Source organism: Semicossyphus pulcher, unplaced genomic scaffold (genome assembly GCF_022749685.1).
Source record: "Semicossyphus pulcher isolate SPU_LCO1_2020_fin unplaced genomic scaffold, fSemPul1.0.p SCAF_1, whole genome shotgun sequence".
Taxonomy (NCBI): Eukaryota; Metazoa; Chordata; class Actinopteri; order Labriformes; family Labridae; genus Semicossyphus; species Semicossyphus pulcher.
In genome coordinates, this window is record NW_027211603.1 from 24,346,218 (window position 1) to 24,372,291 (window position 26,074).

The window sequence follows — 26,074 nt, forward strand, 5'->3', positions numbered from 1 at the left end:
GTAGTTATTATAGCTTTGGTGATCTTCTATCATGAAAGACTGATGACGCAACATCTCTGCAGTTAGCAGGGATGTCTGTGTGGGAGAGGTGCTGTGGTATAAATTCAGCTTACAGATCAAGCATCTCACACAAGATGATTTAGTAGAACGATTATTTACATTTGAACTTGCTGGGACTATTAAAAAAAAGAGTCAGACATAATATAGACTGACTGCAGTGAATATATAGTGAGGTTTAGTAGCAGTTTTAGCAGCTGTGAAGTGAACATTAACATTAAAATTGATATAAGGAACGCCATTCTTGAATTTAACTTATTTAACAGGATTCTCTGGATCTCCCTTGTTCTCATTACTTGGTTAGATTGTATCTGTTACAGTAAAAGCCCTGGAACACACCTGTCACACAGCGTTCATTCATACAGTATATTGTGTCAGTCGGTGTACAGTGGAGTCATGGTTAAAACATTTCAGTGCTACTGCAAAGAATCTAATGTGAACTGTAACTGTGTCAACTACTGAGTATATTCAATGTACCTGAACTGGGTGATGATGTTCTTATAGCCTGTTAGCATCAACATTTCAGAATGTAGAGAAAACATTTTGATTCCTACGATAAAGTTTTAACTTTTGAAACACACACAGTGACGTGGTGAGATACTGTTTAATATTTGTCTACACAGATCAGCAGGTTCTTTGTTTCTGAACTTCAATCAATATGTCCAATAAAGATGACGATGTGTGTTTATGTCTGTGTAATGTGTAACTGTAATTAGGTTGCAGAGGGGTCAGAGGTCAGGTGCTGGAGTGCAGATTTAGTAGTTTGGTTAACCCCACTTTAGAGGACCTGATGCTAATAAGTACAAGAAATAAAAGAAATACATTAGATTGACACAGGTTTGTCTTTATTAAGTGACGATTGACAGTGTTTGACAGATACAGTTTGGGTTCTGTGAGCAGAGGAAGAGATTAAAGTGTCTGTGGGATGTGGGGCTGGCTTTCAGTCTACTTTGGAAGAAATATAGAGGCAGGTTAGTTTGAAACCTGCAGCAGAGGCTGGTCCTGTTTCTCCTGGCAGTTCGGGTAATAAATAGTAAAGGAAGCTCAATTTGTTTGCAGTTTCATTGCTAGGATTTCTTATTGGCTTTAAGAAGTTCAGGTTGGTTTGGTGCTTATTTGTCCCCACAAACCAGAATTGTAACTGGGTGAACAAAGATGGCAGTAAAATGTACAGCAGCGTCTCAGAGATCCATCCTTGCTCCACAACAGCACCCTGTCCTAACCCTGACTTTAAAAAGGCTCGCCTATCTAATGAAAATAGGTCTAAGAAAGCCAGTGCACATATCCACCCATCGTTATCAATTCGCATCAGTCATTGTTATAATACAATTGTTAAATTTTTATAGAGAAAAATAAATATTTATGACTTTGCATGAATGCAGTACTGGAAAAAGCAGTACAGTACTTCACTGAAGCATCCTCCTGAGCGTTTAGGAGCATATGAGGTACAGAGAGAGAACGTAGGGATAAGATTTAGTTTCAAAATGTTTAAATTCCCCTTAAAGTTTCCGCTACTGCTTACACACTGTTGTTTCACTGGTATCCATGTTAGCACCACAGACCTGCTCCTGTTAACAGCTGTGCTTAGTACCAACAACAGTACTTCAACTCAGTAAAATACAGGTGCTCTTTGGATATATTTTACAGCAGAGTACATTAAAGTAGAATAGGATTGCTGTTATAAATTAGACCCAACGTACAGATCAAGCGAGCATGTAGCATGGCGTTCGGTCAAGAATGGAAGAAGTCCCTCTCGTGTCACATCTCCGCCCTGATGTGGTGTATCTGACCCTCCACTGCAGGACAGCTACAGACTGAGGGGACTGATGATAGCGTACTGCAACAGTAACATTATTTTTTCAACATCTCCCAATATAAAAATAAAATAAATAGCAACAATGTATCTATAACATATTGTTTTATATCTGGGTAAGATATTAAAATGTAAAAGCAAAAATATTCCCTTTTATCTCATTACATTACATATATATATATCTCTCTTTATGTCTGCTTGTACAGACAGTGATTAGCATACAGCAGACACACTCTTGTGTCTTTGGTCTTAAACAGTGTTTTTATGTCCCTGCATTTACTGAATTGTTGTGAGAATACATATTTTTCTGCAATGTTTTTGGTTAAAGTTTAGAAACTGTTTTACTTGGTATAATTTAACAGACTGCAGTTATCGGATAGATCCCCTAGATGGCGCTCATAAACAGCTGTTCCGACTATTACAGGAGTATGTGGACTTTTTCTGCCCTGCTACATTTTTCCAGGAGCTGAATGTGCGGGATTTATTTTGATAAGTTTCACTGCAGAAATCACAAAACCGGACAAGCCTTAAGAGTCTGGGTAACAATGGTTAGTCAAACATGGTCTAACTACAACACAGTGCCTGATTGTCTGCTAACACAGCAGAGAAAGCTATCTCCTTCTCTTCGTGTCATGTAGAGGGGCTGAAGCAGCTCCTGAAGCGTGATGCGCTGACTGGACTGGTGTGAGACAGGAGAAGAGGAAACAAGAGGAAAGAACAGAGGGGAGGAGAGAGCAGGTGGACTGACTTAGAGTACTAAGGGGAACGTAGAGAAGTGGGAAGATTACAGGGCATGGAAGAGATATTTTCTATTTATTGTTCATCTCCTGTCTCAGCCGGCAGCCCACGGCTGTGATGAGTGCAGCTCCTTTTCCACTGCCGTCCTCTGACAGCAGGAAGTTGACGTTACATTGAGGAGCCAGTTCATTTACTGTCTGTTGCATGACCCGGGAGAAACTAGGCACAGAGAGAAGATTGAACAGATTGTTAAACAGTGAAACTATGAGCATGATTCCAAACAGACAAAAGAGCCAGTTTGAATGCAACCACAGTGGGTGGTATAAACACGTACATCTTTAACAAGCTAAACAACATTAATGTGTTTGTATGGGCCGGAGGAAGAGCAGTCGGACTAAGGGACAAGCTCACCTGGTTATGCTAGCTTAGCATGTATGATATTCTGGTGATTGATAAAATAAGAACTGTCTACAGCACATGCTAAAACTTACTTTACTAAACAGCGCAAGTTAAATTATTTAAGTTTTTAAGCCAAAAGCTGCATTAAAGGAGCAATTCGCCCCTGGAAAAAGCCACTGTCAGTCAAAGCTGGTGTTCTCTGACCTCTAGTTTCGCCCGTTCTACATCCCTACAACACCCAGCCTGCATTTCGCCCCTCCCTCTGCAAGAAACGGCCCAGCGAGAGACGCTGGAGTGAAATACGACCATTTAGCTGCAGGCAATGGCTCAGAGCGGTACAGAATGCGAAAATTGACAAGAATGTACCGGACGATCATCTAGAAAATCGTCAAGGCCTGCAGTCTACATTTCAAACCTGTAGATTTTGAACGAGACATGACATCGGAGGGGGGCCTCCTAGATTTAGGAAGTGTAGTTCAGCGAGCTCCCTGGCTTCTGCTAGGTGACATGTTTTACGGAGTCTGGCGGAGGTTTTCCAGGGCCCATTGGAGAAACGGATAGCGTCTTACAAAGGCACAGAGCCATACCATCATGACATTATGGCACATGCAAATAAACCTGTCTGATTCAATGCCAATACAATGATAAAGACACCTTTAGTTTTTATGATAATTTAACACTTTAACGGTTAACAATGAAGAAAGACGTTCAGTAAGTATGATTTCAGATCTCATTTTCTCTTTGTACATGAACTATACAAAAAGGACAATAAACTGTGTTGTCTTGTCTCTATCGTAATAAGCTTTAGCCATCTTGTAAATATAAATACACAAACAAAACTTACAAGGACGGCGAAAGAATAGGTCTCAAACTCATATCCACACTGTCTTATCATTAAAACAACTTACTGTATAACTGGTCAAAGAAGAAAACCAGTAGTGACTGACTAAGTCTTAAGAGTGGCTGAGAAAGAAAACTGTCATTACAAATTCTAAAAAGCAGGAAACAAGTAAACTTGTTTGTTGACCTCTAACGGCCTAAAGCTCTTTTCATTGTTAACAACTGCTTTAGCCTGCCTTTGTTTGTTTTGGCTTATCCTCCGCATAACAGTTTCAACCCCAGGGTATGAATTAATGAAGTACAGTTTTCATGTAAATAAGGTGAATGTGTCATTAAACTCACTGTGGATGTAGTTTGTAGAGAGTCCCGTCCACCCCTACAGTGATGTTCAGATGGTCCAGTCCTCGGTTCTCTCTGATCTTATCCACCACGGCGGCCATTCCTGCCCCACACAGCTGAGCTGCACGATGTGACACAGCCCCACATACCTGTAAAACAATGAAAACCGTTATCATTATTGCAACACCTAACGGACTTTTCCTGAGTCCAACAATGTCATATCAAACCACAAATTGTAACATGTCTGTTTTTCTTAACTTTTGTATCAACACATGGTCCTGCCTCTTTCATAAGACAAGCCTGATGATGTATCAAACTCTTTCAGTGCCCACAATCCACTATATACACTTTAACTGGTAAATGTATCATGTACACCTACATGAAGGGAATGCAGTCTAGTCAAAAAGTCCCAGTCTGTGGTGCTGTTAAATTGCACTGACTAATACAGGAAGGTGCTTTTATTTTTCTGTCTTCAATATAATCTTACAGGTGAATCACATTTCTCTAAAACTGTTCAGAAAAAATAACAGGATCTTGGTGAAGGAGGGGTTTAATGGTCTTAGGGTTGGCTGAGACATATTTGAATAGAATAAACATGTGTCCCGCTATACCTTACCTCTTTAACTATGATACTGTCATCACAGGTGCTGTCCAGTCCTAAGTGTTGCAGGATCGATCTCACCTGCAGCAAAGCCAACCTGTCACTGAAGACAGAGACATACAAACAGATTGATTATCAGAACAGAAATAAAGTCAACCTAAAATTCAAGTACATTTTTCAGCAATTCTTAAAGAACATCTGTAGCGTAACAGTGAAATATTAAATAATAAATAATTACTTTTCGTTCTGCAAGAGTTGCTTATGGAGCGCAATCTCCTGGCGCTGATGCCGTCTCTTTCACACATATAACATGTTTTTTTACCTTTCTATCTGTGAGAGGAACTTTGTTTCAAAGATGCCTCTTGTCTTCAGTGTTTCAGAAATCTGTCCTCTGAACAGGAAACCTCTCTTGGTCATATCTATCAGGATGTTCCGCACAATCTCGCCAAGATACATGCCGCTGCACATTTTCTCATATCTATAAAACATGCAAGCACAAAACATTCACATAATCAACATGTATCTGCATGAACTGGAAGTTATTTGTAAGGATATGAGTGCAGGAAATAAAGGGTTAACGTGCTAGCAGGTGTTTCTGCCTTGAATAACGAGGTCATAGCACATATGTGTGAGTTTGTTTTTACCTCTGTTTGCCTGGATTGAGGGAGAAGTCATCCACAGAGCGGTCGTACTCTGTTCTGATGTCGTCAAGACATCCGTTGTCGCCGAAAGCCCCCCACTCCATGTTGACACACATCCGCCCCTCATCTCCCTCGATCATCTCCACGTTCCTCATCTCCTCCATATAACATGCATTACTGCCAGTTCCTGTAAACAGACGGACACATTACATGGCTAGAACACAGAAAAACATACTACTTATCGAAAAGAGTCAATAAAAGGGAAAAAACTAACCGGCGATGAGTCCAATCTCACAGGTGGGTTCTTCATAGGCACAGGTCATCATGGTTCCCACTGTGTCGTTCACTACGGCCACGACATCCAGGTCAAATTCCTACAGAACAGATAACATGATGCAAAATCTGAGTCTCCTTTTTTCACACAATGTTATGAATGATGTTAGTCCTTGTATCCTACCTCTCTCCTCTTAATGGCCTCCCTCAGCAGTCCCACCACATCTTCTCCTTCACAGTCTGTCGCCTTGAAGCCCTTAGTCCACGTCACCAGGATGCCCTGCACACACACATTAAAAATGTTTGGTCCATGCTCCACACAGGGCTCAGAAAATGATACCCTTGATCTCATGAAACATTGCGTTACTGAGCCAAACACAAAACTGTTCCTTGAAAAGTTAAGATGTGTGCTTTATCAGTGGACCCCTTTTGCCAAATCAGCAGGTTACATTTTTGCAACACAGCTGATTTTAGACCCCCAGAGAAGCAAGAGACAGCACAGTGTTTTAGAGAGGAAGGAAGAGTTGTGCACTCACAGCGTCCAGGCTGGTCTGTAGGCAGGGGAACGAGAAGGTGAAGCCCAGAGGATGGCGAGTGTTCTTTATCCCCATGTAGTCCAGGAAGTCACTGATACAGTGCACGATGTGATCAAACAACTGGAAGAAGAACAACAACATGTGATTGAGTTACATTTTTTTTTGTTTTTCTGTTTCACTGAAGTGGTCCTGACTGAATTGAGATCAGAGTGTGTGTAGATGGAGCATATACTACCTCATCTGATTTTGTATGATCTCAGATTAAATTAAGACTTACTCAGCCCACTGCAATGCTTTGCATTGGAAAAAAGCACATGTCTGTTCTTCAGCTAGGGGTGAGATTGTACCTGTAAGCTAGCATACAACTGTTTTAGCCTTAAGGTCAAGAAAGTCTAATGTTTACTGTAGCTTGAAACCACTGCAGTCAGGGCGAAACACTTTTAGTCTTACTTGTCTGTACCTCAGGAGGCAGAGAAACAGAGGGAGGAGTGAGAGTGAGGGTGAAAAGGCTAAAAGGTGAGACACAGGATTAGCTCCAGCCAGACACAAGAGTTCAAATCTTTGTTTTAAAGACAGTCAACTCGATGCTAATCTCAACTAACCTCTATTTCTGACTCCCTCCAACCACAGACGTTCTTCCCCGTTTGTATCTGATCTACTTATCTCTGAGCCAACAAGGATCACAGCCCTGACCTCCTGCAGCACCTTACTACCCTAATCTTTACAGTGCCAACACAGCAACAAGAGGTTAAGTTCAAAGTTTCTTGCCTGCATTGTCTACATCACTTCTGTTCTGGGTCTATCGACTGATGGATCTCACCTCCTCTCCTGTGCCCTGCATCACTTCTAGAGGAATAGCGTAGATCTTGTTGTGCATCTCCACTGTTCTCCTTTTGCCAGAGCGAATCTTGACCAACAGAACTCTGAAGTTGGTTCCTCCCAAATCCAAAGCCAGGAAATCGCCATTCTCTGCATAACAAGGCAAACAGACAGACAGGGGAGGACAGGTAAATAAAACAGAAGCCTTGTCAAACACACACACACACACACACACACCGCAGAGATATACTCTGTAAAATGCTACAAAATGAGAGCGGAAAGTGTCAATGGGAAAGTTGGTGCCCTATTGAACCATTGTTTCCCTGCTTAGTTTACAATTAGGTTCTCCCTCTGAGATATTATTAATGCCATTGCTGCAGACTTTTGTATTATATTAAATATTTTACATGGTGCAATACAGGTAATGTATATGATCCTGCTTAATAAACAATAATATAATAAATATGTACTCGGTTGTACTTTGCAACAACAGTATGGTGAAAGGTTATCATTGGTTAAGGCCTCTGTGAATCACATAGAGGCGTGACCTCGTGTGAGCCAGCTTTAATAAGCTGCTTAACTGCTGAGTCATGATATCAATGGCTCACTGACAGACAGACACACACACACGTGAAGTTACAAGCTTCAACATGTTTGTATGTACTGTATATGCATGTGTGTGCGTGTGCATGTGTGCGTGTGTCACCTGTGCCATCAGGGGTGCTTTGTACAAAGGTTGGCAGCATTTTGACGGTAGCAGTGTCCTGAGTGCTCTTTGAAAGGCCGTTTTGGATCTCTATCCTCATTCTGTTCTTTACCTGCAAAAAAATCCAGTTATTTATCTTTTAGAGTGAAGTCACACCCAGTGAAATATGAAAAAATACACATAAATAACACACAAAAGTAACCCTCTGTCCTCACCTCAAGCAGTTGTTCTCTCGTCAGGCGGAATTCGGTCAAAATTTCGGCAATTTGTTGCGATTGTTCAGCAAGTCGGTAGGCCACCGCCGTCACCATGGCGGCTCCTTTTCCACTGCCGCTCTCTGACAGGAGGAACCGAACATCAGAGTCCGGGACCAAACGACGGACAGTCTTATGAAGACGACGGGCATATCTGAAAGAGATATGAGACTTTGAGACTTGTTTACAATTAAGTAATAATCTCCAAGATTTTCATTTAAATAAATGTCTGTTAAGTCTCTATCTATCGCCCAATGAGATAACACATGGCCCACTGATGAAAGCCTTTGCATTTGCAGTATTACAGACTGGGTGTCTGGTGCCACTTTCGTGGAAAAAAATCACAAGCCCAGTTAGTGACGTATTTCTCATCAGCCAGCAGTGGTTGGTCTGCCAGAGAGGGTAGGCGGAGCTAAGCGGCTGCTTTTCCGGTCTCTGCAAGTGTTGCGAGTAAACAGTAATCTACTATGGCTGAACAAACAAAGAAAAAGATCGATGACTACAGATACAACTTCAAAAATAAGTGAAAATCCAAAGACAAAGAAACAAATTCGACGCTCAGATGAAGCAAACAGTCTCAGCGAGGAAAATCAAGAGTTACAACCGGAGCCAACCGTGGACGTCACACACGCAACACTGTCTGGATATCTGGGAAGTGTGCTCCCACAATTACCGATTATCGCTATAGGTGCCGCCAAAGAGAACAAAACTGACATCTTCGAGATTATAACTTTAAAATTTTTATTATTAAATTTGGCCTAAAGAAAGTTTATGCATAATATAATGTCAGATATACAGTAAAACGTGTTCAAAACACCTGACAGCAGTTCTTATTTTTGATTAAGCATGTAAAATACCGCAATAAGGATCTCATCTTTAACGTAGTCACTCACTGTGGGTGCATCTTGTAAAGAGATCCATCGATGCCTACTGTGGTTCGCAGTCGTGCCACCCCTTTGTTCTCCTTCAGCCTTAACAGGATGCCTGCCAGGGTGGCAGCTATCAGGTTGGCAGAGCGGAAAGACACAATGGTACAAACCTGAAGGAGAACAGGAAGAACGAAATTCATCAAGTAGCACATCAAAACTTTATGATCTCCAGAGAAAGATAAGCAGGTACCTTTTATTTCATGTAAATCCTGAGATCCTGACAAACATAATACTGAAAAAGGACAAAAATGTAATAATACAAATAATAATAATAATAATAATAATACACACATGCTGCACAGCGATGCAGTCATCATTTGAGGGCTCCACACCAAGTTTGATTAAAATCTCTCTGGCCTTGTTCAACCCCTCTTTACTCCTAAACAGGAAAGACACGGAGAGAGAGAGAGAGAGAGAGAGACGCTATGATGCAGTGAAATGTACATGAAACACAGTTTACCAATGTACTATTATAAAACTGATTTATTGAGAAAATGAAATTTAAATGTAATGTGACTCACTTCTCTATGGCTGAGATGTGTTTGGTCTCAATCTTCCCCCTGGTGAGCAGCTCAGGCGTGATCTTTCCCTCGAACAGCATGCCCTCTCTGGCCATCTTCACCAGGATGAGACGAACCAGCTCCCCCATGTACATGCCGCTGACCATCTTCTCGAATCTGCAACACATAACCCACAAACCTGTAGTTGAATATCGCAAGTCTTGTATAAATATCAGCACTTCATGTGTCCCTTCATATGCTGCTGGCCTCATGTTGACGCTACAGGCATCTCACATTTTTAGGAACAGACGTTTTCTCTCACGTGAAAAAACAAGGGCAGAAGGCCAAAAAAGAGCATCAGCTTCTTCTAAGATAAATTCTGTAAAACATGCAAACATGAAGGCTGAAGATAAACAGCAGGATTGTAGGTACGTCACTTGAGTCCTTTATGTGTTTAACTGCAATTATAATTATTTTTTAACTCCCTTCCATGAACTGTAAAAACCAGCTGGGTGAGAAACTGACAGCTAATCTTCAGCTAATTCAGAGGTTCCCTCGCAGGTTAAAAGCAGATTAATTAGATCATCTCAGGGATGAACAAGGCTGCATTCATTAGTTTCAGTCTGACGTACAGCTGTTTGCCGGGGTTCAGTGAGCCTCTGTCTATCTCTCTGTCGAACTCTGTCCTGATGTCCTCCAGTCTGCCATCGTCTCCAAACGCTCCCCACTCAGTGTTCACACACATCCTGCCCTCGTCTCCCTCCACCAGGTCGATGTGACGCAGCTCCTCCATGTAGCAGGCATTGGTACCTGTGCCTGAACACAGAGAAGAACATATCCATACAGTTAAAGCTAATATTTTTCAAAGTGATAATCTCGAAGACTTTCATTTAAACAAGTGTTGGTTAAGTCACTATCTGTCACCCAATGAGCTAACACAATGGTGATTGAGCCTATGGCTCGCTGATGAAAGCCTTTGCATTTGCAGTATATAGTGTTATTACAGACTGGGTGCCTGGTGCGACTTTTGCGAAAAAAAAATCACAAGTGGCGCCCATTTAGTTACGCTTTTTCCATCACCCAGCAGTGGTTGGTCTGCCAGAGAGGGCAGGTGGAGCTAAGTGGCTGCTTTTCCGGTCTCTGCAAGTGTTGCGAGTAAACAGTAATCTACTATGGCTGAACAAACAAAGAAAAGATCGATGACTACAGATACAACTTCAAAAATTAGTGAAAATCCAAAGAAGAAGAAACAAACTCGACGCTCAGATGAAGCAAACAGTCTGAAAAGGAAAGCGACCGTCAGCGAGGAAAATCAAGAGTTACAACTGGAGCCGACCGTGGACGTCACACATGCAACACTGTCTGGATATCTGGCAAGTGTGCTCCAGAAATTACCGATTATCGCTATAGGTGCCGCCAAAGAGAACGAAACTGAGATCTTCGAGATTACAACTTTAATTACATCAACAAAAACTGACAGCAGTTAAGTCCTTGTTAGACAAATGGATGGTGTTCACCGTTTAATAAAAATGAGTTGTACTTTCATTTAACAACACTGTATCCATTGTAGTTGTAGCAATGAAATATAACCTCTTGAATTTGATTGCTTCCTCAACAATTTGAATTAAAACAGCTGTAGTACCGATGATAATGCCGACTTCACAGCGCTGGTCATCAAAACCACAGGTCATCATTGTTCCCACAGTGTCATTCACTACTGCCATGATGTCAGCATCATAGTCCTGAAACAAATGAAAACACACACTGTTAATCTGTGCGTTTGTGCAGTTTGAATGAAACTTTAGGTATTGGGATGAATAATTTGATAACGTCAGACACTGTAACTGAAGTGAGGCATTTAATGAGCCTAAATGAGACAAAAGATAAGACTCACTCCTCGTTTCTTTATAGCTTTGTTGAGCAGCTTGACAACGTCCATCCCCTCCACGCCACCAGCCTTGAAACGCTTTGTCCACGTTATCAGAAAGCCCTGGAGACAAACAGAACCAGAAGGAACTGAGGTAAAGAAAGATGTGGATTTGGCGTGGCAATCTTAAAATCTTTAATAAAAGATTATAAATGCTCATGTGTCACAACAAAGTTGACTAGAAGAGAACTTGTTAATCAAACTTTAATTCGGTTTTACCTCATCTAGTTTGGTCTGCTGGCAGGGGAAGGAAAAGGTAAATCCCACTGGAAGTTTCTTGTCTTTGATTTTTTGTTTTTCCATGAAGTCCCCGAGACACTCTGCCACATGGTCGAACAGCTGGAACGGAGATGGGAAGAGGAAGAGGTTATCTCAGGTTGAGCTGAAGAGACTCTCTTTGTGTGTGTTTTTCTGTATGAACACCTACCCTCGTTCCACTGCCGTGCATTATGTCCTCTGGTGTGTCATACATCTGGCTCTCCATCTGTACGGTCTGTTTCTTCTCATGGCTCACTTTGACTCGGAGGATCCTGAAGTTGCTGCCTCCCAAATCCAACGCAATGAAGTCTCCCTTTTCTGTCGAGACATACACAGTGGGAAGATGGAGAAATGTTAGCTTAAAAAACAAATGCAGTTTTATGTGAATGTGGGGTCTTCACACTGGGGAACAAGTAATGTACAGAGAGATTAAGAGAACCTTTTTTAGAAGTCATGTCTTGTACTTGTATGTGAACATAGAAAGTACAGTTTGCAGATTTCCTGTGTTTTTCTATATGTGGAAACTTTTTCTATAAGTGGAAACTTTTCTGCAAGATGGACTTCCTGTGCAGTTATTGGTGTCACAGTAGCCAGGAGCTTATCAGAAGTGCAGCTTTGTGAGTAAATTTAACCGTCATTATTCAGCTGAGAGAGACACAAGAGAGAGGTGCATAACATTACTTCAAACTGATAGTGGTGTTTAAGCTATACCAATAAGATAGTGTGCTGTGCTGCTTATGATGGTGTGACCTGTGGTTAGGTGTACTCTAGTATCCATTTACTTCATGGTCACCTGGTAGGAAGTCGTAACTGTCTGAATTGGGAACATAATTGGTTTATAGCTTCCTTTTCCAATCAAATATCGCGGGTTACAGGTCTCTGACTCAGAGAGTGTACTGACTTTGATCAACCAGGCAGGCATATAAGTACTTCCTGCTTCTTTTCCTTAATGGTTCAGTAAAAATAAATCAACCAGTAACTCTTCAACTCAAGTGCCCATTTAGTACTAACAAGATCAGAATGTGAGGTCAGGTCAGGTCAGTGGTTCTGATATTGTATCTGAAAGGAATGTAAATGAAGCAGACATATCTGTTAACAACAACACTGTGGTGCAATCATTGTATTCCTATGCATTTCCAGTCTTTTCTAATTATTTGACATTTTTCTGTTGGTCTGTGGGAACAGAGAGAACCAACCCGAGGACAAACACTGTTACTGTAATGTTAAGTCTTATCTGTGCACTTCTAACAATAGATAACTGTAATTGGAGATAATGGACACGGGCTAACTCGATCTATACGTCAAACAAAGCTTCTGTAGCTCCAGCAAACCAAAATAAAAACTCTTAGCTCTTAACCACTGACATGCTGAACTGCTGCTTTGCCTCTTTGTACAATGACTCTCTCAGTTTTAGTTGAGCAAAGTTTAGATGATGTTTTATGTTGAATTACTTGTAACTTTAAGAGTCTGACTTTCACAGTCGTCTTTTACAAAGGAAGCAGGATTAGTGGTAATCTCTAATGTGTGTGTGTTTGTGTCTGGAGGAACAGCTCTCACGCTGTAGACCAAAGCAGAATTTGGCTGACCTGCATTTGCATGTAATGGAGAGAGGGAGAGAGAGAGAGAGAGAGCTTTGTTTCCATTAATATTCAGCTGACTAATGCAATAAAATCTGTCTCTGCGCTGACAGACACTCTCCTCTCGCAGTACAGCACGTACGAGATATGGACATATTCTGACTCACATTCAGAACTAAGACAAGGGCAGAGAGACAGCATTAAATTAGGATTACACAGCATGTGGTTGACAACGAGCTAATGACAAAGAGGAGGAGGTGTTAAAAGCATTCAGTGGGTCACTTTACCGGGAAGAAAGGAATGTACTTTTGCCTGTTTGGTTCAGTTAGATTCATGTAAGACACACAGATGAGGTGAATTTGAGACTCTTCAGAAATGTGTGACTTTTTTCTGCAAGTGTTTCCTGTATTTGTGGAAAAACAGGAAAAGGCCCACTAACTGTCATGACTGCTTGAAATTGCCCTTTAGCTCAATACTATTCAAGGGGTAAGTGAGTGGTGTATGTGACTATTGACTAAAATGTAGTTTCTGTTACAAAATAATCCATCCTGTCTCAGCAGTTTTATTATTCAGATGCAGTTATAGGTCACTTTTGTCTATATTTTTCTCTAGAGGCCTTTCTATATTCGGACCAGGTTCTAAGGCTCCATGCTGACAAACATTGCGCTTGATGAAACATATTTTAGCAAGAATAAGAATTTTGGAGGCTTACCATGAAGCCTGATCTTTCTTGACTCTGGTTTATACAATGATAAAATAGGCAAACTGGTTTTGATACTGATTTCATCATATAAAGTGCTTGACATGATGGGTTTCAGATAATCAGACTATATTTACAATAAGGGTCAGAGTCACTAACCTGAGCCATCAGGGATTGATCGCACAAACGTTGGCAGCATCTTCAGAGCAGCAGTGGGGTTTGTGTCCCGACCCAGTCCTTTGGACAACTCCATCCGAAACCGGTGCGTGATGTCCAGTAACGTCTCATCAGAGAAACGCATGGAGTACAGGTACTTATCGATCTGAGAAAAAAGAACAGAAGAGTAAAACTTCTTCATCTTTAACATTTATAGTCATTTTTTAGCCACAACAATCCTGTTAACACATGTGCATCACACTAACAGCCGCACATACACCAATACACTCTGTCACTGGCTCATTTACTCTCGGTTTATAAGTGAAAAGCAGCTGAGATTTGTTAATGACATAAAATGTACTTTCTGTAAGGATGATGAAACGAATGTGACTTACACCCAACCCACTATGTTTTCAGTCAACCATGAAGATAATCCACTTCCTGGACTGACATAACTGAAATATAACTTTAATGATCCAATAAATCAATGAGACATAACTGACTCAAGTTTCGGGAAGTTCTTTGATAACACCTATCTTACTGTGGTATATTATTTATTGTACAGTCCATAGGTAATAAACGGAATCATCAGTGTGACTCACAGTTAGACCGGGAAGTAGTTTACTGACTCCATGCTGTTATCATGGCAATACTGTACGGAAGGGTGTTCCTTGTGACTTTATTATGGGTATGACAGTGATGAGGAGAGTCTCTGACAGATAATAGCAGGTCACTTTGAAGGAAATAAGAGCGCCAAATCTGCAAATGAGTCACAGCATAACGTAGGTCTGCATGGTATGAGGAATCATGTTTAATATCGCGAGGACGATATGACGTGCAGAGTATTGAAGTGCGCATTTTAGCTAAAACTTACGGCTCCAATGACTTTCTGCTCGGCGTGTTTTACACAGTTTTCCACCTGTGTTTGAAACACGTTGAATCTCCGGAATCCTAAATAATTCAAAGCAGCAGAAATATAATTCTTTTTCACCTCACCGGCCATATTTTCCTTGTTTTCTCCCCTCTCAACCATCGTGCTAGCAAAAAGTCGCCACCAAATTGGCACCAATTAAGGAGAGCCACCGACTGTTAGCTGAAGCTTCTTCTGATTGGCCAATTGGTGGAATTCCTGCCACGTGTATCCACGGCCTCATCTTATTGGTCAAATGTTGACACCAGTGAAATACTTCAAAATAAGCGTACTAATCATGTATGAAGTTTGAATGTATGAAGTGACTGTAAATAAACATTGTTATATCGAATATCTATTGAATGTGAACTAATCACATAAAATGGGTTTCAAGCTGTCTTTTGTGATGTGTGTATCATGATCTTTCACACAATGAAAATCTGATTTCTTGAGCAGCCGAGATAGGTGAGAGCAACAATCAGCACGTCAGGACATGCTGTATATTTTGAGCAGTCAGATTGCTTGTTGAAACTGCACACTGTGTAAAGTGTCACAGATAGGGCACACAGCCAGAGCTGTTGGGCCTTTCAGAACAGGATGTTAAACAATCTTGGTGAAATCCGTTGTTGCATCACACCCTCTAATAAAGCAAAGACCCACTTGTGTGATGCACCAGTAGCAGACACACAGCTCGTGTTAAATGTCATGTTCAAGATGACTCGAGGGGGATTAACTCCGGTGGAACCCGTAACTGGATTACCATCAGTCGGTTTCATAACAAAGCCTACCAGAATATGTGGGACATAAATATAAATACAGGCATGGTCAACCGAGTTCACACAAACATGCTCACATGAATCAATAATAAAAAAAAACATGCTTGTATATACTGAACTGTTCATGTGACAATTTATCAGGGTTGCTCCTTATTGTAATACACGTCACAGAGGAATGTTGTAACTTCCTATTTCAGGAGTCACACATTAACTGTACAGGACAATAACTGTTTGGGTGTGACTATACTTTACAATTTACATCTGTTGGCCACAGAAATGTATTTCATAGTAAAAAAAAATAACAACTTTCTGCCATTGAAAGGATTCATTTGGCTTTCATTATACAATAAATGTGAATCTACAAGTTGGAAATAAACATCCGTGGAGTGCTGTAAAATGTTCTGTAGGTGTTACATTCCCCATATTCTTTTTAATATGTGGCAGGACCCTCTGGGGTGAAAACTCATTAGCACATGCTCTTGTCATACAGAAAACCACAGCTGTGTTAAAGTAACCTCTCACCTTCATAAGCTCAGGAAAATGCAACCTTACCTTTATTTTCACTGAGGTTTAGTCAGTTTTTTTAAAGAAACATTTACAGCTCCTGTGAGGAGTTTTTCACTGGTTATAAAACTGAAGACTGAAATTACTTCTGATACTCTATATGAGCTACAAAAGCAAACCAGACCATCAGCAACAAGACTGATTATTTCTATATAGTTATTTTAATGCCTGAAACTGCTGGTGGGGGGTAGTTGTCAAACAAACTGATTAAGTGCCTTTGTTTACATTTTCCAGGGCAAATATTTAAAGTGAGTGATACATATGACTGAAAGCAGGATGATATTTTTTGTTAAAAACCACCACTCAAGAATGTACAGGACAAAATCAGCAAAGTGATAAGAGGTACGGCTTTTGGTGCTCAAATACGCCTAACCCTAATGACACTCCAGCTTGCCCTCAGCATCTGTTTTTTTTTTCAGTTACACCAGAAACACAGACAGACACAATTACCCCTCACAACAACAACATGTCTACGAAAAACATGCCTGGACTCATGCTTGGAATTTGTGTGAAATGTGTGAGCAAATGTGCAAACTAAATACATTTTAGTAATAGACTGATTTAGCAGAATTGCTAAACAACACCCATCAAGCTCAAATAGTTTGAAGTATCTGAAAGTTTAGCTTTTTGTGACATCTTTCTGATTTGTCATAATTTTAGGAAACATATAATAAATGCATAGAGAGAGCCTGTTGCTCCAACATTGCAAATGTAATTTTCTTCAAACACAATCTGTTTGACTCAGGTCAGCTGTCTGATTGGAGGAATTTAAGTTGAGTTGAGCAGATGTCATGGCTGAATAAAGAATAGAAATCCAGAGTAAATAGTAAACCCCTGGGTTTTCTCCAAACTTTGCATGGTCTGTACTGAAACATTTGCACTTCTCTTCTAATGACACTTCCCATTTATTGATACTTGTCATACTCACATTTGGACAAATGAGTCCCTGTAATGGGAAATGACTGTGACTGGTGATTCCATTGAGAATCAATAGTTCAGTCTGCGACTGTGCAGTTTGTGTCTCACTGTATTAGTTCACTGGTCCAGCTAGGGGAGTCCATCCAACAAAAATGTCTGTGAAGCTGAAGACACTGAGGCCTCATATGAGCTGGAGACTGACATTCAAGGCAACCATGTCCTCAACTGATGCTAATTCAGAAAAAAACATATGGCTATTTTTTTTTAACCTCTGCATAACAAACAATGCCTGCACATATACATGGTTTATCATATCTCAAATCGATAAATAATTTAGGAAATTTGCTAACTTGAGTTGTCAAACGACTGCTTGTAAATCCAATATTTGAAAATGGTCTCTGTAGTGTGCGCTCTATCTTCGCTTGAGGCTAACACATGGATGTATATTTAAGACCTAGACACGGCAGTGCTACTCAGAGACCAGTGGCCACTTACATTGTTGCAAACAAGGTAAATTATGACTCTTTTATGAATGTTTTGGTTTTATATTTGTAAAACATTCCTTAAACGGAAAACAGCAATGGAAATATCTCTGACACTATTTCAATGCACAGTCTATGGGCGCCGAAGAGCAACATATAGTTGTAGCTAGCTAGTAGCATATTAAGACTCGTCATAAAATATATATACCTTTCTAAACTTTTTGATACAGATCTTAATCTGTCAGTAAAGAAATTGAACATGTATTATTTTAGTGATGGCCATGTGCAGTAGGCTACTTTAGCCGTCAGCTGACGTAAACAGAGCCATTCAGGTGTTCATCATGTGGTCCCATTTAAGCTGCCAACCCTTTCTGCTCATGCCAACTGCTACACACTGCTGCTGCCTACCAGTCCTTCTAATCCCTGCTACTTATTGCTTTTCATTGTGATTATCCTCCCATCAATTTGCCACTTCCTGTTCTTATTATAATTAATCAATACCGATGCTGGTAACTGTGCAGCCCAATACAAAATTAATGGAAAACCAGTTGCACATAATGTTTTCTCATGGCATCTTGACTATTGCTATGTTTCGACTGAAAGTACCCGGAACTTTAGTCCCAGGAACCTTTTTTTCAAGGGACTAAAACATTCCTCAAGCCCATTACTTTCCGTGGCCCTTTTTACACTGTGATTCCGCCACAGCGCTGTAACAAAGCTCTGCTGCTACGCTGCCTTTGCTGTTAAAAAGGCAAGGTGTGTACAAACGGCGCGCCACATCTCATAAACACACACACAGCGCCGCTTCCGTTCTGCCAACTTTGAAGTTTACAATGGCGCCCTTCCGCCTCTGTTACGTCTCTGTTACTACCTCCTATGCCAGCTCAGAGGTGGAACGACTTTGCTCCACCATTTCGCCTCCGTGCGTTTTACATAGAAGACGAAACGTAACAGGCGAAATAATCCCACCTCACCTTTCTGAGGTAAAATAAAATCCCTGATTTATTTAGACCTTGATTGCTGCAGTGGAAACACAACCAGTCCAAAAGTCACTTGTCCCTTTAGGACAAGTTACTGCAGTGTAAACACGTCCTTTGTACTAAGTGGACTTACCAGTTTATATATGCACTCAGCTAAATAACTTTAATTCTCATTCAAATGACCAGGTTAAATAAGAATGTGTTCCAGATCAGCTAATTGAATAAGAATGCCTCCTAAGCTAGTCTACTTAAATAACAATGTGTCCGTAGATGACCAGGGAGGTGATTGGTTACAAAGGAGGATTAAGAGCAGCCATTGTCCACATTTCTCCTCTTCATACAAGGAGAAATCTACTAAGCCCAAAGTAAGTCCGTTCCTGCTGCAGGAAAGACATGAGCATCAATGACTCAGCACTCTGCAGCAAGAAAGCATGCCTAAGCACTATATCATAGCAGGCCATCATCACATTGCTCGTAGTTATGCAGTTGTCTGCTGTTGAGAGAATACACAGTAACTATGATTCATCTTTTTTAGGAAACTATTATTATTTTCCATGAAATAACCAAACTGGGAGTCTTAAGTGACACAGTGACATTCCCCAGTGAGGGCACACGAGGCCTCTGTGCTGTGCATGCATGAGACTGTAAAGGACATGTTTTCCCCTCAACACACCTCTGACACACAACTTTCCCTGACACCACCTGGAGCTGGGTTTAAGTTTCAGGAAGAGATTACTCTCTCCACCTCTGCTCTCCTGCCCTTTTCTCCCCCCTTCCTCCTTCTCCCTCTCTTTTCTGTTTGCATTCCTTCCTCCAACAATGCCTCCTTCTCTACGTCACGGCATCACGGTTTGAGGAAGCCCTGAAACCCGACACCATTGTGTATGTATGCGTGCACGATCTTGTGCACGCACAGCCTCACCATGTGGAAAAATACTGTCCTCCACACTGCCCTCTCCTGTACCGTCTGCTCTCCCGCCTCTCTCGTGCTCACTCACGCTCACTATACGCTGCTCTGGATGCCTGCTAACAGCTCACAGTGTGTCAAAGAGTACAGTCAAGGACACTGCAGTGGAGTGAGTGAGGAGGAGACGCACTCAGCTGATTGAGGCTCTTTGACAAACGCACATACACACAGTTTGTCAGTGATGAGATTATCTGTATACTTTTACTTATGGTTGCTTTTATCCAGACGTGTGTGCCTCGAAATTAGAGAACTAGAGACTTTGTTGAAGGCGTAGACAAACCCTGCTCTATGTAAGGCTATATAATAGCTACACACCTGGCTCAGTGTGTGTGTGTGAGTGACTGTAATTGTGTGTAAGCCTTCTTCTCCTGTCACCTACGGTCACATGGCTCAAAGCTGGCCTATTTTAGTCAGGCAGGAGGAAGAGAGCTGGAGTAAAGAGGGAGGGAGATGTGTTGTATTACATCAGATCCTGGCTGCTGATATATCTTTTACCTTTGCAGACTATTGTTTGACTTTGTTGCAGCAGGTACACCTGGGAATGACGGCTTCGTGTAGCAATAAAGATTGCTCTGTTTAACTGAGAAGGCAGACAGGGAGGGAAATGGAGGAAGAAGTGGGTTAGCTGTGAACTTTTTTCCACTTTTACAGGAAAAACATCACCCCGAATCTGCAGTTGGTGATGAAGTGTGACATCATCAGGGAGCGACCTTAAAGGGACCCTGCACCATATGTAAATCATAAAGGAGAAATTGAGACAGGGCTTTTAAATAAATAAAATGTCATATGTAATAATGATGTAACCAAACAAGGACAAGACAACACATGTGAAGTATTGCGACTACCCTACGTTTGTTTACAGGATTGGGCTGTGTTTCTTGCCTGGCAACATTATTTATAGCAGATTAATCAAAAGGTACTGAGCTGTGTTGGGAGACTGAAAAGCTCAGCTCTTTCGTTACACACACAAACACTCAAAGCTCCAAGGGCGACTAAAACTGGTCCAGTCAGTCTTGTGCCACGAGCGCTCCAGTGGGGGCTGCTCAGCTGAGAAGTTATGAAAGACTCACATTCATAGTCCAAACATCATGTCCTCCTCTTTCACCTTGAACTTTTCATGCTTAAAAACCCAGGGACTTTATCCTAATTTACACTCATACCAATACTTGTATTCTTTTAGCTTAAACACACATTAATGCTACAAGATAGAGACCAAAAAAGACACGGGTAATAAAGGCAATAGATGGTAGCTTATGTACAGTATCAAAGTAGATACATCACCTACATACTTGCTACTTTTTTAAGTAGTTTCTTTTCTTTTTTGAGGGGAAATCTACCAGTGTTATTATGGTTTTAGCAACCACAGCAAAGGATGTAACTATGACTGAATATCTGATTTCATGACAGGCCTCTCAACTCTTCCTCTCTGACCTCAGCTGAGAGAAGTGAAAGTATCTTTCTAACGAGAACATAGAAGAAACTCATTGACACTTGAACGCATATGTCTTCTTCCTGTTCACCTCTACCATGTCATCCCTCTGCTCATCTGTCCTTTCATCACCGTCTCTCACTTCCTCTCCCCTCCTCTTTGCCACACCTCTCAAAGCTCACATCATGGGACTAATCACACGGCGGCGTGTCGTGTTTTCTTACACGTCTTACTACACCTGTGCGGTTTGTCACGTCTCAATGAGCCACAGTGATTTAAATTTATAATGAGTGATTTTGAAATGACTGCAACCTCTGTTTTGACTTCTTTCCCATCATGCTCTTTGTTTTATTCACTTCCTTAAAGAGATGTCTCATGTAGCAAAGATTTCCCCACATGTGCTGTACTGGAAAACTCTAGTCTTACAGCAAAGTTAAGATGACCGCAGAATGAGTCAACTCTGTGACCTCTACAGAGACTCTCCTCTCAGCTCAACATCTGCTTTTTCTTCACAACCTATCATTTCAAAGATGGAGGGTAGAAGAACCAGGAAGCACTCACCTTTTTAACCTGGTCATCCTTAAGTTCAGTGAAGTAATAGGCAAGGAGCTGGGCCGCAATCATCCTGGTCCCCTTTTTCTCTTACACACACATGCAGACTCACTCACACACTCTCTCTCTCTCTCTCTCTCTCTCTCTGTGTCACACACACGTTCACCTACAGTCAGGTGGAGGAAAATCCCAAAGTAAAAAGGGGGAAAAAAGAGGCTTAAAATCTGCTCTGGCTCATGCAATCTGTAACACGCCGCTAGAGAAATAGTCCAATCTGTTGTGGTTTAAAATAGACAGAGCCGCTTCATGTGCCGCTAAGACTCAACAGCCTCTTCCCTCCCTGTGTGCATGTGAGTGAAGCCAGGAAGCATGAGTGAGACAGCAAGTTTAGCTGCAGGAGGCAGATAGAGAGAGAGAGAGAGAGAGAGAGAGAGAGAGAGAGAGAGGAGCAGGGAGGGCCGGAGCTGAAGCCCCACCCACTACCTCTGAGCTTATTGGTTAGTGTAGGAGTCTCAATGGGGGGGTTGAGTGCCACATCCTCTTTTCAACCATTGGCCGCTCTCTCCTGACGCCTTGGAGGCAAACTTTAGTGATGGAGGAGGCAGGAAGAGAAAGAAGGGGCCTGCATAATTAAGGAGGAGGAGAGGCACAGAGAGGGGGGAGGGACGCTTACCGTGAAGTACTGTGGGGAGGAAGTTTGGGTTTTACTGTTTCAAGGAAGTTATAAAGTCACGTCCCATTCAGCGTGTTAGTTAGAAAATGACTCACACTGTTGTAACATGAGTCTAAGAAGTCATGGCTCTGAATTAAAGGGAAGTCTGCGTAGTAGGGTGTAGATGGAGGGTGGTGTACAAGGTCTTCTACGTACAAGGCCACAGGAAGAGGTTATTTGAGGATGTGAAAGTGTAGGGTTTTTGGTTTGAACAAGATCTGCACGTCAGGCAGGGTTTGTCACTCCTGAAAGCCCTCTGATGTTAGGTTTTATAAATTACGAGGATTGATTCTTCTCTTTGTCATAGATGTAGATCACAGATAGATAGATGGACAGACTTGTAGACTGATCCTTAAGCAGTCTACCCACTTTCCTATAATGCAGGTGGAAATAAAGCCACTCACTTACTCTCTCACTCCGCCATCCTGAGGGCAAACCAATCACACTGACAGCCACTCTCTCTGTCTCCACTGTCCTCTCAGACAGATGTGACATCATCACAACAACAACAGCTGTGTGTAGTCTGGACTCTCTAGAGAACAACCACAGACACAGAGGGCCTGTAATCCTTCATACACTCAATATGTGGGCTGTGTGTCTTTAATTCCACCTTAATACCTTATCTACAAGGCAGCTGTGCAGATCAGCGAGTAACAGGAACCGGTGCAAACCCTGTTAAAGTGTCATAGCCGTACCCGGAGGGAACATGCAAACTCCACACAGAAAGTTTCACTTTGTCCGAACTGAGGTTTGAACTAGGAACCTTCTAGCTGTGAGGCAACAGCGCTAACCACTGCACCACTGCACCACCGTGCAGCCTCACATCTTACAGAACACAGTAAAAACAGCACATCCTATTAAATAAGAGACATTTTTGTGAGACAATACAAAGAAGAAACAGCTTAATCTGTGCTGTTTATAGGAAACTCCATGCTCAGAGCCTTGACACTGCACTATATATTCTCAATGTGAGGCCTGTGGGCCAATAGCAGCCTCCAAACTTGACACTAAATGCATGCTTTATCATCCACAGTCTATTTCTATACTTTCACTTTCAATGGCCAGCATTTAATACATGACTCATGAGTAATGTGTCAAACTGCTCCCTCTAACAAGCAACTGTCAGGTTAGGAATCACACCTTGTAGAAAGCTACTGGCTGAATGTTAACTAGCACTTTGCAGGTTTTACAGGATTTTTCATCCATTACAAATGCTAGTGCTGTCAGCTAAAGCTGGCAATGTTGTTGCTGTCAGCTAAAGCTGGCAATGTTCTGGCTCTTTCATGTGGGAGTGATGGAAAAGCCACCATGGAGAAAGATGTGGTTGAGAAAAGGGAAAATGGATAAACTGTTTTTTCATAGGATGGATAAAGTGATTTGCCCTCCTGTAAACTGAAATGATTAACGTTGAAATTGTTTTGTTTATGCATTTTTTGTGTAATCACATGCTGGCACAACTTTCCACGATTACCACTCGACATCTCTCCAACCTGCCTGGACTTGTCGTATTCACTGAGAGTTGTGCTGCAGGAAAGTATGTCCACTGAGGCTGATGTTTCACAGCAGTTTGTATGGAACTAGATCTGAACTGAAAAATAGATTAAAGTAACATTATGTCTTCTACATTTGGTCACTTATCCACCAAATAAAGAAAAACATCACTTGTGTGAGGTTCATTAGCTTCGGCCTTTTGTTTCTTACTCTCTTTTGTCTGTCTCTGTAATAAGGCTATAATAATTAGCCACCTGTTAGCATGTCTCTGATTATAAATACAGAGAAGTAAATGCTATATGTGCTGGCTGAACAAGGCAGACAGGCCAGCTAAAACTACACCACAGATCAATATATACAAGCCATTATTAGTTTAACTGCTCCTGCTGCAGGCTGGTGACAGTACATTAATCACTAGCACAACACAGTCATTACTAGCTGCCAACAAGTATCATGGATCTCTGCAGAATAATGCTACATGATAGCAGTATTTTCCCTATTGTTAAAGCTTACATACACACTCATGCTCTGCCCCCTCCTCCTCCTTCTCTGCATCTTCCATTTCCATTATATTTTTGTTTCTCTGCAGACGTTCACGTTTCCTTCACCTGCAGCAGCAGCAGCAACAGCACCACAACTAATCCCACAACTTCCAGCAGTTGCACTAATGCAGATAATCCCACTATTGTTAGCTCCTCCAGATTATTATACTATCTGGATAATCGAATTACCTTCATTGATAAAATATTCCCGTGATCAAGCTGAGCCGGGGTCCAACAGACGTCAAGGCGATGATGTTTCAAAGCATTGTGGCGTCTCAATTGCCCACTCTCCACTTCATTTGGGGGTTCAAATCCCGGCCTAAGCTTTCGGTTCATTGTAACTTTGGAGAGCAGAAATGGGTGTCGAATAAAATTGAAGGCTTGTATTCCCAGAAAAGTACTCTGAGTTTAATAATAGAGCACAAGCCCACCAGAATAAGGCTACAGTTCATCCCTTTGTACGCCCTGAAGATCAGCGTCTCAACTCTCCCATCTGCTGGTGACCATTTCTATGTCTGTGTGTGTGTGTGTGTGTGTGTGTGTGTGTGTGTGTGTGTGTGTGTGTGTGTGTGTGTATTTGTGTCAAAGCTCTTATTGTTGGTTTACATTGTAGACAAAGACTCACACCCACATACCCGAGCCTTGAACACACGCATACACACTCACAAACAAAAGCTCACACACCTTGCTCCCTGAGGAATGCCCATGCAGTAAGATGCTAAAGATGTGAGGGCCCTTTGAGGTTACTTTAATCGGAACAAAACTGAAATAAAATAAGTATAGTAAAGATGTATAAAGTGTAAAATAGAGGGGAGAAGGTAGATATAAAGAGACAATAAGGGAAACAGAGGAGAGGAGAGACAGAAAGTGAGAGGAAAAGAAATGTCAGCCTCTGTGTCGTTCTGCACGAGCTGCAGATTCAGCAGCCTGGCAGTGTGTGTGCGCGTGTGTAGCAGCACTGAAGCTGCAGAGTCAGTGCATGTGTGGTTTAACTGTGACACTACTAGGTCACCACTAGGACAGTGTGGGATTACAGCAGCGTTAGTGTGTGTATGTGCATGTGTGAGAGTGACGTAGCCCTCTTTGGTAGCATTCTAATTTTTTAATCCCTGACAGATTAGCTTCTGTTTCACTCCTGTAAGCACGCAGTCTTTATCGTTACACTTCCTCCTTTGTTTAATCGTGTCCTCTTTGTTTCACTCTTTCTTTCTTGACGCTTTGAGCTGCATTGCATTGATATTTTCTGTCTGCTGCTCATCTTCAACGCATCATCTAATCTATCATGAATGGATTAGCATAAATACGCTAATGGCTGCGCTGCTAATTCCCTATCCAGTATTGTCAAATCAGTAGTTCCAGATTATATCCATTTGTAAACACAGACTTGACCTGTCATTTTGGACATTGAGGATTAATAAAGAGTATAACCATAAAATTCACAGACACACTGTGCAGCTTGCAGATCAGGTACTTCAACAACAATAAAACACTCTCATCTTCAGTTCACTCCGTCAAATGTCTAAAACTGGCCTTGATTGATTCAGGATGTAGCCTGCAGACAAGCAGGGGAAGACACGGACGGATGGGCGAGGATCCAGCAAAACAGATAAAGCGCAGATACTAGAATGACCAAAGAGGCTCAGACAGACAGACAGACAGATGGAGAGCAGACAGACAGACAGACGGGC

At 41.6% G+C, this 26,074-nt stretch overlaps 1 protein-coding gene across 1 annotated transcript; it reads right to left on the minus strand.

Annotated features, from left to right (window-relative positions):
• Positions 1 to 880: 880 nt before the first annotated feature.
• Positions 881 to 21,996, minus strand: hk1 (hexokinase 1). The gene is made up of 21 exons (XM_069671619.1): positions 21,651 to 21,996; positions 14,067 to 14,229; positions 11,800 to 11,948; positions 11,592 to 11,711; positions 11,340 to 11,435; positions 11,088 to 11,187; positions 10,078 to 10,261; positions 9,467 to 9,622; positions 9,237 to 9,324; positions 8,910 to 9,055; positions 7,978 to 8,170; positions 7,763 to 7,874; positions 7,058 to 7,206; positions 6,238 to 6,357; positions 5,886 to 5,981; positions 5,703 to 5,802; positions 5,432 to 5,615; positions 5,110 to 5,265; positions 4,803 to 4,890; positions 4,190 to 4,335; positions 881 to 2,827 (listed from the first exon to the last, which is right to left on the minus strand). Exons 1-21 carry the CDS (start codon positions 21,711 to 21,713, stop codon positions 2,680 to 2,682), a joined length of 2,757 nt encoding a protein of 918 aa, XP_069527720.1. The 5' UTR covers positions 21,714 to 21,996; the 3' UTR covers positions 881 to 2,679.
• Between the last annotated feature and the right edge of the window lie 4,078 nt (positions 21,997 to 26,074).

What these genes read in the sequence shown, in the direction of transcription:
- hk1 (XM_069671619.1), bottom strand. Translation starts at nt 21,713, where the DNA reads ATGATTGCGGCCCAGCTCCTTGCCTATTACTTCACTGAACTTAAGGAT. An exon ending in CTGAACCCCGGCAAACAGCT is followed by an intron (nt 9,623 to 10,077) that starts GTACGTCAGACT and finishes TATGTGTTGCAG; the next exon opens with ATTCGAGAAGATGGTCAGCG. An exon ending in CGAGAGAACAACTGCTTGAG is followed by an intron (nt 7,875 to 7,977) that starts GTGAGGACAGAG and finishes ATTTTTTTGCAG; the next exon opens with GTAAAGAACAGAATGAGGAT.